Source organism: Plectrocnemia conspersa, unplaced genomic scaffold, assembly GCF_051122295.1.
Source record: "Plectrocnemia conspersa isolate PC_06_02 unplaced genomic scaffold, ASM5112229v1 ptg000005l, whole genome shotgun sequence".
In the NCBI taxonomy this organism is placed as follows: domain Eukaryota; kingdom Metazoa; phylum Arthropoda; class Insecta; order Trichoptera; family Polycentropodidae; genus Plectrocnemia; species Plectrocnemia conspersa.
In genome coordinates this window covers 32,595,121-32,610,700 of record NW_028277169.1, presented here as the reverse complement: position 1 = coordinate 32,610,700, position 15,580 = coordinate 32,595,121, and the positions used below count along the sequence as shown (strand labels likewise).

Sequence of the window (15,580 nt, the reverse complement as noted above, 5' to 3'; positions counted from 1 at the left end):
CTCCAATGAGTCTAATGAGAACATCAGGATAAAATAACTAATAATACAATGCATAAACAAATACGAGAATCGCAAATTATATAATTCTATTCAATATTCAACTTAAAAATATTAACTTATACTGCATAGAAAAATAAAAGAAATACAAATTTTTTTTTTCACTTGATATTCAACTTAAAAATAGTAGTTTATGCTTCGTTTGAGGATAAAGTGTATTCAGAGAATATTTTTAGACATAGTACCATGAAATAATGCATTAGGTTACAATTAAAAATATATTAATTCAATGAGTTAAAAAATGTATAAGTTAACAATAAAATATATTTTAGGGATTTTTATAAAATTATAAAAAAACTGTTAAAGCTTTCTTGCCAATTCATTGTTACAAATTATAAGTTCTTTGTGTTATTGATTATGTTCAATTAATGTGAATTTTACAGTTTTATAAATTCGATTTCAGGCATAAGTTAACGAATAAATGTATAAAAAAACTTAAACCTTTTTATTAGCAATTTATATAAATGGTATTATAATGTAATAAAATTATTTATAAACATTAAATTTAGATCGTGCTTAAAATATAATTTTGTGCCGAATAGGCAATGTAATTTAAACCATTAATTATTTAAAGTAAATAAAATAAGACTCGGATCAGGTGGAAGCTGTCGCACTATTGGGTAGTTAAAACAGGAAAATAGTAAAAACCATTGTTATTATATACTTTCATTTATACAATATCAAATTACAGTCATTTTAAATTATTATCACTTTATTTACTATTCAATTTCTCCTGTTATATTAGTAATTACGAAAAAATATTCATGCATTTTTAGTTTTTATGTACGTTATTTTTTTTTATTGCCGATGTCTTTTGAGCAACGAATAACACAGCAGATTACTTATTAATATTAATTGCTTAATTATAGATTTTTGTCTATGCACTATTATAACATTAATACAAAAACAAGAAAAAATACTAAAAAAATCATTTAACGCAATTATAAAATAAATTCTTGAGCAATTATAATCTAATAACTTTTTCTAATATTTTTTTTTATTTCAAAGAATATAAAAGTATGCTATCTTTTTAGGGATCCCTTTCAAAATAATTAAGGCACTTACAACTTAGCTCACAGCAATTAAAATTACTTTTGTTTGTTCACCCTGTACATTTTTTTTCAAACAAAATTTTTCAAAAGTTTAAATATAGTAAACGTCTTTATTTTTTTTTCTAGCAAATGTATATTTAAAATTTTTAAAACAATAAGAACTCCAAGAATATAACAGAAAGATTTTTAATATTCAGTGCTGATAATATTTTTTTCGTATATCTTTAAACATATTTAGGATCAGATTAATAAAAATACTTATATGTTTAGGAACACATTTGTTGATATGATACTTTTCAAATTTTATATTACATATCGTTATACCTTTTAATATATATGTATAGCTATAATGAATAACATTTACCAGTTTTAGTGTTTTTAAAAATTAGTTTAAATTCAATTAAAAAATCGTTTGTATTTTTTTAATACATTAAATTTTGCCTAATTTGTAAGTTCAGTTCAAAGTATCCATTTAACATAAGAATACCCCAGTATGTATATACATCAGGATATCCAGCAGCACAAGATTTATTCCAAAATAAAAAAAAATACCGTTTAGTTTTTTGCCATTAGTTTATCACCTTGTAAATAAAATGCATTTTTATAATTATAATTTAATTATTAAAGCAATATAATACTAACCTAACCATTATCAATAAAAACAAATAAATTTAAAAAAAATGGATATGGACTCCATATTACCAAGAAATCTGAGGTACTTACTGACCACATTAGTAACACTTAAAAAATATTAGGTGTGTTACCGCCTGTTTCAAGTCTGCTCTACAGACTGATTTAGACTATGCAGATGGATCTCCGTTAACTGTCTGCCCTTTAGTGTTGGAAAGTACCATACTGTGTCATTTTCTCGATCCCGTTCGCCATCAGTTTATTCCTCGGTAGGAACTTTTGAGAGCAGGTGGAGATTCTTTCTACACATATGATACGTTTGTGATAAATCTTCCAAGGTGCTCGGCTTTGTTATGAGGATTGCCTTTTACTTTAACGATCCGTCAGTTATTCGCGTCCTTTATGACACCTTAGTATGTAGCATTCTTGAATCAGGCTCTATAACTTAGCATCCCTGAGTAACCAAATATTCCCTTTTAGTGAAAAAGATTCAGAAAAGGTTTTTAAGATATCTTTACAAAAGAACATTCGATTATTATTCGTTGTTCTTATATCCCAGCGCATTTCTTATAGAAGCGTTGGGAAACGATTTGCGCAGTTCTCGCAAAAAGTTGTATATCTTTAAGCATTTCTTCAAATTACTGAAGAGTGCTGTTGACAATCCAGCTATTCTTGAGGAATTCGTGTTTGAGTTTTTTTTTAGTTCGTTGAGGCTAGGACTGCCGACTCGCCTATGGCTGTGGCCATCTGGTTCCCTAATACGCTAACATAACACACTGACCTGTTTAATATTAGCTACGAGGAGCTGGTCCAGTTCGTATCATTTGATTTTGATAATTGATGTTTTTTTATTTTATTGTATTATTTTTTGTGTATTATTTTAATTATGTATATATACATATTTTTTGTGTATTGAAATAATACAATTATTGTCTTCGACCATCGTGACGCATTGGGGTAAGCTGTTAGGTTTCGATGGTTTTAATTTGATCTAAAAAAAATAACAGAAAAAGATAGGAATTTTTTTATTATAAAGTGATTGTTAATAATTAATAAAAATATTACATTTTTTTTAATATACTTATTTTACACTAGTTTTAAAATATTTTTTTTGCTTTAACATTTTATTTTTATTATACAATGTATTGTAAAAAAAATATTTCATTTAATTGTTAACAAATAATATTTTAGTGCCCAAATAAAATTAGTTTTACTTGTATTTTTCTTCAACGTAAAAATCTGCTTAATTTGTAAGTACTGTCCAAAGTATCCATTTTACATAAGAAGAAACCCTAGTAAGTACATCAGGAAGTCCAAAAGCACAGGGTACAACCCAAGATACAATACCATGTAGTTTTCCGTTATAAGTTACCGGACCTCCAATATCATCCTGTATATAAATAAATTATCTTAAATCATGATTTACAAAATATAAAAGTACTTTATACTTACATGGCACAAACCTTTGCCATATTCGTTTAAAACGCATAAATTTGTAGAAAAAATTGTGTATCCTCTCAATTTCCCCGAGCAATCTGAGTTACTAATGGACCACGTTGTTAGCACTTGGAGATTTTCAGGTGTTGAATAATTTTGCTAATATCACACGTATTTTTTATTTCAATGTAATTACATGCTAATTAAAAATGAACTTGCAACAGTATTAAAGCTGGCTGTTGTATGTAATATTGAAAAAATATTTAGACATTAAATATGACCAGCTTTTATGCTGTTGTGAGATCTTATACATATTATAAATTTGGTCTTACTGTTGGTTCTCCCCATCCAGAAGCTAATAAAGATGTATTATCTTTAACCGTAAAAATTGGCAAGGCAATTTTTTGCACAAATTCATTGTATTGAAACATAGTGCTTACTTTTATTAATGCAATGTCATTCTCAGACAGGTATAGTGAGTTCTTTTTATGAATTATAGATTTGCTAACATTGTATCGCACTCCACCACTGCTTTGTAGAATAGTTCCAGCTAAAATAAAAGTTGGATAGCTGTAAAAATATTAAAAATTAGAAATATCAGCTGCCACTAGAGTACTAAATAAACTTTCTTGTAATGTTGTATAGAAAACAGCCAAGTTAGTAAATATATTTACTAAGAAATAATTACATTGCTAACTCGCAAATGAATATAATTAAAAAAACTATGTAATAATAATTAAGCCAATATAATAAACTAAAATCATACCCTGATAGGCAACAATGGGCAGATGTAATGACCCATTGACTTTGGATGATAGCACCACCACAATAATGTGTGTCTTGTGGTGATCTCAATGAAACTTGATAAGGAGCTTGTCCTGCGTAAGCATCTGTGCCACCAACAATAAATGTGTCTTGGCTATTAACACCTGAAACAGATATGAATAGAAAATAATCAATACATGGTTATAAATTATACATATGTAGATAAAGCACTATATTTGCGATAAGCGTAATATTAATGTATTGTTTGATGTTATTTAAAATATAAGGCCGTATCACTTGAGTTTATTAAACTTAATACAATATATTTTAAAATAATAAGATATTAATAATCGCAGAGTGCAAAAAATTGTGATATTTCAGATATTGCTACTTTTAAGACAATTTGTGATTAGACGCGCAGTCTAACAATTTGATGTTTACAAAAATAATATGCTAGCTTTATTAAATAATATGTTTTGATTTACTCTTTCGCTCTCTAAACAAAAAAAAAAATCGCTTGTGTTATGTTTCAGTTAAAATGGAAATATAACACAAGTCATTTTATACATAAATTAAAAAAAATATCTTTTAAAAAACTTCTGATTCTTAAATTCCAATATATAAATTTTACATCATTTATAGCTCAGCCTTTATATAATAAATTATTTTTTATTGATTTTTTATGCTTTAGTTTTAGTGAAATATGATTCACTGATAAACATTATAAGAAAAAACATTAATTTATGTTTTTATCCAATCAATTATAATTAAATCTTGGTAACTTTTTATTACTTTATAGGGTCAAATTTTTCAATAAGTACACTCATAATATTTTACATATAAAAAAATATAAAATCGTCACAAGCATTAATAATATAAATATTTTTAAAACTTATGTGACTTATACTTTAAATTTTAAATTTAATGGAGTGAATATATTTCATATCATATTATTTATACTTTCATTAAAAAAATAATATTTTCAATCTCGAATATATAAAGTTTACATTGTTTATAGCACAGCCTTTAAAAATAAATTATTTTTTATGCTTTGGTTTTAGTAAAATATGATTCATTGATAAACATAATAAGAAAAAAAAAACATTTATTTTTATACTTATTGCGTTTTTATGTGAACTTTTTTATCTATATTGCTGCACTTAGTGCATCTTTGAGTTACATTTCTATATACTTACGCATAAACAATGCAACCGTTGATATATTAAATGTCATTAAACTTACCAAAACCCAACAACGTCAATATGAACACAGTTAAATATATCATGTTGATAGCTCTATAAACACTAGATGTATACTGATAACCAACTCTTTTATAACACTAATTTTGTTCGTTTTTTTTTTTAAAAAAACTTGACGATGTTACAAAAAAAATATCACATCTCTAGTATTTTTTTAATATATTTCATAAATTTATATAAAAAAAAATGTTATCTAATGTAAGCGATGCATAACTTAAACGTTAGAAAATATGATTCTCTTTGATACACTATATATTAATAATATAATTTTAATTAATTACATATTTCGGAATTGTTTGGTAAAATGAAAGATTTATATCTTTGCTTTTTTATTGGCATAAAATTTATAATTCCGATTTTTGCTTCTAACATTTTATGCTAAAATGGTGCAAGGTTGAATATCCCTTCAACGTTTTTAATGTGAAAACTAGAAGCAAATTAAATATTTTTCATTTAATTTTTTTCACAGAAATTATTCATTATAAATCACAATAAAAAACAGCAAGAAAATAAGGAAAACATTTTAGATATTTAATAAAAAAATATTTTGTTTATCTTCATTTATAAAGATTATTATAATTTAATTCATAAAAATACACATTTTATAATTTGTCTTAGGACAGATTTGTTGCTCATTTATTTTTTTATTTATAACAAATAACATGTATTAATTACTGTTAATGAAAATAAGAAGCAGTACTACTTAAATGTATTAAACGTTATAATAAGTGAAATAAATTTACATTTTAAAATACTAAGATATCAATAATCGCAAAGCACAAAAAATTGTGATATTTCAGATAATTGTTTTTTAAGACAATATTCGATTAGTAGCGCAGCATGAATACATTTTTTTATATAAATATTATGTTTTGGTTAATTTAAGCTAAATTAATCGCTTGTTTTGCCTGCACTACACTCTCTGGAGGTTAGCCGAGGTTGGCCAAGGACGGAGAATATAGTGGGTTACTTCGCGGTTACCTCGGTCGAGTTTGGTCTAAAATCTCTCGGAAGTTGTCCGAAGTTACCGAGAACGGGAGGTAAAGTGGGGGTAATATAGTCGACTTGGCCAGCTTCGAGCGCTTCCGAACATTGTCGGCAAACATATGATTCATATTTCTTTTAAAAAAACTGCTAAATTTGTAAGTTTTGTTTTTAAGTATCCAATTTATAATAAGAAGACACGCAGTAAGAATATAGGCAATCCAACAGCACAGGTTTGACACCAAGATTATCATTATTTCAAAAAAGTATTGCTTTATAAATTTTTGAATAAATTAAGTTTTTTATATGTTTTTATGTTAAACAATTTCAGTATAAACTTATCTTAACCACTTAGGTGCCGTGGACCCACGGGCGGGCAAAACTTTAGCAGACCACCAATGCCACAGACCCACCGGTGGGCTCCTGGAAGTACGCAAACACGACGGGTCATATTTAGATCTTTTTAAACTAAGACCTCTTTGGGTACCGTTATGGAACTAGAAATGGTTTTAAAAATTGGTATTTATTTTTAATTTCGACGTTTTGACAAGATATGCCACTAGGGGTGCCACTCGAGTGTTTATCGAAATATCACACTCAACAATGTCTGGTTGCACTTTGTCCAACTAAGTGTTTCAAAGACTATCACACGAAGGACAAGTACTAATTGTGATTTTAAGTTCTTAGTGACAATCCCTACATTTTATTGTGATTTTTTTATCATAGATTTTTAATATACCATAAATTAATTATTTAAAAAAATACTGGAAGTGCCAACCCTGACAATAAAAAAAATGTGTTTTTCTACTAAATTTGGATTCAATTGATAGAGCTTGTATAAACATCTAAATATAAATTCATAAATCTTATTTGACTTTATTTATAAGGCTTTGTTTTTTTATTTAAAAACATGCGGCATTGGGGTGACGTTTAACTTTAAACTCGTGGCACGCAAGTGGTTAAAGTTGGAATCATCAGAATAAATGTTTCTCGCCCAATCTTCAAATGTCCAATCTCGGTGTTTTCAGGCCCACTCTAAGCGAGTGTTATATATTATATTTCTGAAAGCCACTGTTTATGGTGGACTTTACAATCTCTGAGTCCCACATCATTGACCCTTTTATTACTGTCCGCAGAAAAGGAATGACCCTCCACTTGTAGAGAATTCAGTACCCAGCTTTGAAGTCGTTTTTCGACGATTTTTAAGGGACTCGCGAACCAACGTCTTTCGTTTTCTTCCAGTTCTTGGTTTGATTGGTAAGAACCGTTTTTTCGTTGAACCGTTTCAACACATTTGTGTACAAATTTCCGATTGTTTCAGTCCTTGCGAATACAATAAAATTGTATTCGCTCTTTAAGCTTCACTTCTTCGATTTTCTGCGATTCTAAAATGTTTATTTGATTTTTAAATTAAAATATTAAATTAAAAAATTATAACGATAATTAAAGGCCGAAGTTACGCAACTAAAAAAATGGTCGCTTAAGTAAAACATTTAGACCACCCTTTTTAAAACTCAAGCGAGCAATTAAAAACGTCAAATTCCTTCGTATAGTTCTCAAAATTACGGTTAAAACTTCCCGCTAAAATATTTTTGTCAGTCTATGCACTTGTAGAGAGTTACACACCATTTTAAAGGGGGCTTCATTATTATAGCCAAGGCTGTATATTATTTTTTAAAATGCTTATGCAACCCAACTACACGTTAAACAATATGTCTTGATGTTTAATTACCGCCAATATCTTTAACATCTTATTTTTTCTTAAATATTTTTTTTATTTTAAACTTTTATTTATTTACTACCTATAAAACTTCATTTAAAAAAAGTTATACGTACTTTTATTTATTTACTACCTATAAAACTTCATTTAAAAAAAGTTATACGTTATGACAAGTTTTTGTTTTTAACCACTAAATTAAAATACTAATGTAGTAAACTTTTAGTATTATATAGAACAATTTTTTTCAGTTAGTGCACGCATAATATATTAAAAATTAAATAATTGGTGAGAGAGAGATAAGAGCATGCTAACAGCATGCGCTTATCTCTCAATCACTCTCGTCACTTATATATATTACAATGCATTTTGTTTAAATATTCATTGATATGAACTTACCAAAGCCCAACAACGTCAATATAAACACAGTTAAATATATCATGTTCATAGCTCTATAGACACTAAATATTTACTGATTACTAACTCTTTTATAACACTTATTTTGTTTGTTTTTTTGTAGAAACTTAATTATTTTACAAAAAAACTCACATTTCTGGACTTTTTTTGTGTATATTTTGGATAAAATTAGCGATGCATAACTCTAACGTAAACAAATATAATTACTTTATTATACACAGATTGTTATTGTTAATATGAACGACAAATTATTTGTTTTTAATATTTTGACTGCATTGACATATAAATTTATTCATATATATGTCAAGTCCTTATATAAGCAAATAAATCATAATTCTATATTTAAAGTATAATATTATTGCTCTTAAACAATGCTTCAATGCAATTGCAATGTAGATTGATGTTGTGTTTGTTCCTCTTAATACAGCTTATGGATCAATCAGTGATAGCTTATTTTAGGCGGTACTATACAAAGAAAATAATGAACCATGCAATTAAATCGAAAATCAGGGAAGGAAAGCCTACGTTGAAGGAATTTTGCACTAAATTTAATATTTGGGACGCAATAAACTGTAGCGTATGTAGTTTTTGAGGGCTACTTAAATAAACGACCTTTTTTAGAGAGCTGGCGAGGACCCGGGGTGTTAGACCGTTGTCATGGTGAGTGAAAAGAAAAGAATGTATATTTAGCCAATTGTTTAAAAACCACCGCTTCACAAGTTGAGCGGTGGTGTGGCAACACAGAACTGTCAGAACGCCGCCACAAAACAATATTAAAGCTAATGGCCAGAAAAAAAGACTAGAATTAAAGGTTCCTGGAATCTACAAATTATGAACGATTTATTTAGATGTACAAGGAATTTCCAAAAATTTCACAACTGAAATAGTTAATCTAATGGATAAATTAAACTTAGATGTTAACAACGAGTATGCTTATAAATGAATTGAATATCAGTAAGCAACTATATTAAATGATGATTTAATTGAATTTAAATAAATAAATAAGATACAAGATGATTAGAATATATATTACAAATGAAAAAATAATAGCCTGACGTTAATAATATAAATAATATACGATCAATTTTAAATTATATAATATGAATATATCATATATTATGTTATTTATAATTATATATCATTAAATATTTATTCTAAAAATACTTATTTTTTCCTGAACTTCACTACAGGTTATTCTGCTTAATTTGCAAGTTTTGTCCAAAGTATCCAATTATAATAATAAGACACCCTAGTAAGTACATCAGGCAATCCAACACCACAGGTTTGACCCCAAGATGCAATACCATGTAGTTTTCCCCCATAAGTTAACGGACCTCCATAATCACCCTATAAATAAAATATTTTTTTAAATCATGATTTACAAAATATAAATTCATTTAATATAATACTTACATAGCATAAACCTTTGCCAGTTCCAACAAAAGCGCATATATGTGAAGGAAAAATAATATTTGGACTCCATATGCTCGAACAATTTGAGTTACTAATGGACGTCGTTGTTAACACTTGTAGAATCTCAGTTGGGACCATGCTTGACTAAAATCACAATTTTTTTTAAAAATATTTTATAAATACCAATTTAACGGTTACTCGCAACAGTATAAAAGCTGGCCGTTGTATATAATATTAAAAACGTTAAATATAACTGGCTTTTTTGCTGTTGTGAGATCTTATATACATATATTTTAAAAAGTATGTATTACTGTAGTATATCCCCATCCAGAAGCAACTAAAGGTACATTATCTGAAACCGGTAAAATTGGCAAGGCAATGTTTTGCACAAAATCATTGTATTGAATCTTGGTGCTTAGTTTTATTAATGCAATGTCATTTTCATTTGTGTCTGGATTGTAATTGTAATGTTTTATAATTTTGCTAACATTGTACCTCACTCCACCACTTGCTTTAAAAACACTTCCAGCTATAATAAAACTTGGGTGCGCACTGTAAAAATATGAAAAAAAAAAATTATTATCAGCTGCGACTGGAGCACTAAATCATATTGTTGTGGCGGCCAGCACCGATCACACGACAAAAAAATATAACGATCTTCTAATGTTCCCGGTAATGAGCCAGCGAGATAAGTGATAAGGCATCAATTTATATTCTGATGTTTTATCCAAACAAGCAAATTTTATTACCCAATCTCGATCATCCACCAAAAGACTTAGCAAAGAGTTTGCGCCACAGCCCACAGTAAACGTGTGAATTTCAAGGCTTGATTTGCTTTCAATGCAATATGTTTACAATATTTATATTTATACTTATATATTTATATTTATATGTACGGAGGTTTTGATTTATATAATAGTCTTCCAAGAGAAATCCTAAACAGCAAAAATATAATGGGTTTCATAAATGGAATAAAAAAACACCTTCGTACATATAGAAATAAATTATAATATTAAGACTTTATTATTGAATATTTTTATTTTTTCTTTCTGTTATGTATTTTTTATATATTTTTATATATGTTTACTAAATTTGTTAGATGTAAAGATTAGCTATTAAGCTAAATAAATTAATAAAATAAATAAATAAATATAAATGTGCATATTATAAAATATTAAAATGCTATGAAAGAATTATTAAAACCATTAAAAGAAAGTTTCCGTAAAATACGTAATCCAATGTTATCAAAAATGTGATCGTTATATAATCTTGGACATTTATATAAAAAAAAAGCTTAACTTAACATTATATATAAAACAGCTTAAGATAGCGAAAAGAATAACTAAGTTATTGTTAGCATTGCTAAATTAAATAATAATATAATAAAGAAATTAATAAATTATTTTGCAAATATGAACTAAAATCATACAAATATTGGCAGCAATATGCAGATGTAATGACCCATTGACTTTTGATGATAGTGCCACTACAATAATGGAAGCCTTCTGGTCCTTTCAATGAAACGTGATAAGGAACTTGTCCTGTATAAGCATTTGTGCCACCAACAATCAGTGTACCTGATGAGTCTTGGCAATTAACACCTATAGCAAATATAAAACACATAATTAATACATAAATATAAGGCACTATATTTACGATTAGCGTAATATTAAAGTATTGTTTGATACTATTCAAAATAAGAGGAAGTACAACTTAAATTTATTTAACGTAATAATAATAAATTTTCTAATAATAAGATATAAATAAACGCAAAGCTAATAAAATTGTGATATTTCAGATTTTTGCTCTCTTTGTAGACAATCTTTTTATTGGACGCGCAGTGCAAGAATTTATAACGTTTTACAAATTATCTGATATCTTTAATAAATAATATGTTTTGGTCTACTTAATTGCTCTGTGAACAAAATAAATCGCTTGTGTTCTGTTGGAGTTAAAATTGAAATACAACACAAACTATTTTATACAAAAGTTATAAAAAACACAAGTTTTAAGTAAAATATTGAATATTATTATCACTACTAGGGATTCCAATCCCGGGCCAAAATTTTGATCCCGGGATTTCGGTATTGCAATTAGTCGATCCCGGGATCCCGGGACCAGTCCCGAGATAATTTTCATGTTATTTTATCGATAAAAATAATTTAAAATGAATAATACAATATATTTTTACATCTGTTTTTTATAACGTACAATGTATAAAGTACGTATAATTTTAGTCTTAGACTTAAAATAGAAAATAATATAATAAAAAAAAAAAAAGGGAAGGTCTTATATATTTATTTGAGAAGAAAAAAATGAACTTTTGACAATGTATGTACATAGGTAGGGATTCCAATCCCGGGATCCCGGGATCCCGAACGATTTTCAATACCCGATGAGTCCCGGGATTATAAAACATAATCCCGAATTTTTCGGATTGATTGATTTATCAAGCACAATCGAATTATTATTTTTTAATATGTGTATATTTGGTGATTCTAAACAAAATTTTATTTTATTTTATTAGTACGCGATCCACAATTTGACGTTTACTGATTTTACCACGGATAATGAAATAATTGAATGTTAGATGGCACCTTTATCTAATGTTGATTTAATTGAAATCAAATAAATAAATAAAAGACAAGATGATAAAGAAGTTGACGATAAAACTATTGATAACACTTAGACCGTTAGCTTCATAAGATTCTCATGTCATCTGGACGAAGTAGCGTTACACGAAAGAGCATGCTTTATCTCTTTTTTCGTTGCATGCGACACCACTCCCACTTTTATTTCTAGGGGATCGGCGTCAGTTCTGGATTGTTAAATGAATAAATTTGATTAGCCTACAATACCACTAACTTCATTTTATAATTTTACTACTTATGTATCTGATTTTTTTAAATTTTGTGCAGAATTTTAACGATATTTTAAATAAATATAATTATTATAATCATTATTAAATGTATTGCTACTATTTTTGTTTCCAAAAGCAATAAATTATTTATATTTATTATAAGAAAAGAGCATTATTATATAATAAAAATCAAATAGTAAATATTTCTTTAGAAGCGCAGGGTAACACCCCCACGGTGTATGGCTGAGAGACAAATAGTAGTGGATTCTAATTAGAATGTAACGGTAAACCGTCGAGCTCGATAGGGAATCTTTTGATGCTGACCGTTATAAACAAAGCCTTCTAGAATCTTGTCAATTTTTTTGCCAAAATTGAATAATGTGATTAAGAAAGATTCAGCATGTTCTACATATCTATATATCAGGAAAAGAAAGTAAATTTGCTGTAGTCATTTATTAAAAAAAATATTTTTATTATAAAACAAGTAATTTTTGTAATTTTTTATTGTATTATATTATATTTTTATAAAAATATATCATGTTTATAGCTCTTAAGTCACTAGATGTGTGTATATGAATAGCCAACTATTTAATAACAATTATTTTATTTGGTGTTTTATGAAAACCAATTGATTTTTAAACAATTCCATTTCCGTAGCATTAACTGTCTTGATTTTTGACTTTACATATTTTATATATAATAGTATGAACGACGTATGATTTAATCGTTAAAAATATGATTATTACACTCACTATGTAATATTAACTATGGAATAATATATAATATTGTATAAAACTGTTGTATGTCGAAAAGTCAGTGCAAGATGGAATAATTAACCCTGCACTTGTCAATATAAAGTTAATTATCCATCCTACGTTTTTAATGTGAAAATTAAAATCAAATTCATTTAAACTTTATGGCAATTATAAATTTAAAATCAATAATATATTCAAAACAGCAAGAAAATGAGAATTAAATATAAATATTTATGGTGAATATATGTTGTATTTTTTATTTTTCATAAAAATAATTAAGAATAAAATAATAAAAATATACACATTTTATACTTGTTTTAAAAAAACTATGTCGATTTCTTATTATTTTATTAATAAAAAATAATATACCATTTTTTTTATTTTATATCATTAATAACAGTGCTTAATTTTTAAGTATTGTCCAAAGTATCCATTTAACATATGGAGACACCCTAGTTAGTACGTCAGGATATCCAAAAGCACAGCGGCCCCCTGTAATACTGGTTGTGCTCAATAGTGCCCATGATGAAATACCATGTAATTTTCCATCATAAGTTGCCGGACTTCCATAATCACCCTGTAAATATATGAATTTTCTTTAAGCATGATTTACAAAATATATAACCATTTAATACTTACAATGCATATGCCTTTGCCAATTCCGGCAAATACGCATAGATGTGTAGAAAAAATTGTGTATCTACTCCATATTGCCGAGCAATCTGAGTTACTAATTGACCACGTTGTTAGCACTTGGAGAACTTCGGATCGGCCTTCGTCTAACTAAAATCACACATATTTTTAAAAATGTATTACAAATACAAATTAAACGATAACTCGCAACTGTAATAAAGCTGGCAGTTGTATATACCTTTTAAAAAAATATTTTGTATTAAATACATTATAAAATAAATCTTACTGGAGTATACCCCCATCCAGAAATCAATAAGGGTACATTATCTTGAACCGAAAAAATTGGCAAGGCAATGTTTTGCACAAATTCATTGTATTGAATCACTGTGCTTAGTTTTAATAAAGCAATGTTATTCTCATTCGTGTCTGAATTGTAGTTTTCATGAATTATAGATTTGCTAACGTTGTATCTCACTCCACCACTGCTTTGTAGAATACTTCCAGCTATAATAAAACTTGGATAGCCTCTGTAATAATATAAAAAAAAAATTAAAATCACTTGCTGCTAGGGCGCTAAAATAAATCGTATTGACCGCCATCACCGATCACACGGACCGAAATATATACATACCGGGATTCTAATAGTCCTGATAGTGATCCGGCGATCTGTTTTTTTTTAAATAATCTTGGACATTTAAAAAAAACTGTACATTCTTTCAATATTTTATAGAAATTACAATAAATTAAAATTTACGGATATGGGCAGCATTTCACAGATGTAATGGCCCATTGAGTTTTGATGATAGCGCCATCACAATAATGTATGCCTGCTGGTGTTCTCAATGAAACATAATAAGGAACTTGTCCTGCATAAGCATTTGTGCCACCTATAATCAGTGTAGTTTATGAGTCTTGACAATCAACCCCTAAGGATGAAAATGATCAAAACTTGGTTATAAATAATTCATACATATTATATATAAGGCACTATATTTGCGATCAGCGTTCCGTGTGCGTATATGTCATTGTGTGTATGTTTACGTATGTATATATTTGTACGTATGTGTTAAAATTGTACTATATTTTATACTCTTGTCCATTGTGATGCTTTAGGTTTAAATATCTGATCACGATGGTCATAATTTTAATGAATAAATAAATAAATATAAACTTACCGAAGTACAACAACGTAATTATATACAATGATAAATACATTATGCCTATATATCTTGAGATACTCCATGTATACTAATAACCGACTCTTTTATACTACTGGTTTTATTTGTTTTATTATAGAAGCCGAATATTTTTACATAAAAAGTTTTTTTTCATAAATCTTTAATGTTTTCTGTATATATTTCCGACAGTGACAATGTTATAAAACAATATCAATACATAACTCAAATTTAAATATTATAAACGGTATAAAATGTATAAAATATATAAAAAATATAAAATATATAAATATAAATATATTAATATAAATATATATATATATATATATATTTATATTTATACACACACACACACACACACATTTTTAGCCCTTCAGGGATGATTCTTTAATCAGCTTTTTTGTTTTGAAAAATATTGTTATACAA

The 15,580-nt window shown here is 27.3% G+C and overlaps 3 protein-coding genes across 5 annotated transcripts in view; 1 reads left to right on the top strand and 2 right to left on the bottom strand.

Annotated features, from left to right (window-relative positions):
- The window catches only part of LOC148235453 (uncharacterized), a 598,142-nt gene that overhangs the window by 115,196 nt on the left and 467,366 nt on the right, over positions 1–15,580 (top strand). The window lies entirely within an intron of this gene.
- On the bottom strand, positions 3,491–5,226 carry LOC148235457 (chymotrypsin-2-like). The gene is made up of 3 exons (XM_088185929.1): positions 5,184–5,226; positions 3,943–4,105; positions 3,491–3,746 (listed from the first exon to the last, which is right to left on the bottom strand). Exons 1-3 carry the CDS (start codon positions 5,224–5,226, stop codon positions 3,491–3,493), a joined length of 462 nt encoding a protein of 153 aa, XP_088042055.1.
- LOC148235456 (chymotrypsin-2-like) lies at positions 9,499–14,769 on the bottom strand. Its single transcript, XM_088185928.1, has 7 exons — positions 14,734–14,769; positions 13,986–14,129; positions 13,848–13,923; positions 11,161–11,332; positions 10,043–10,283; positions 9,732–9,875; positions 9,499–9,665 (listed from the first exon to the last, which is right to left on the bottom strand). The coding sequence occupies exons 1-7, from the start codon at positions 14,767–14,769 to the stop codon at positions 9,519–9,521; spliced, it is 960 nt and encodes a 319-aa protein (XP_088042054.1). The 3' UTR covers positions 9,499–9,518.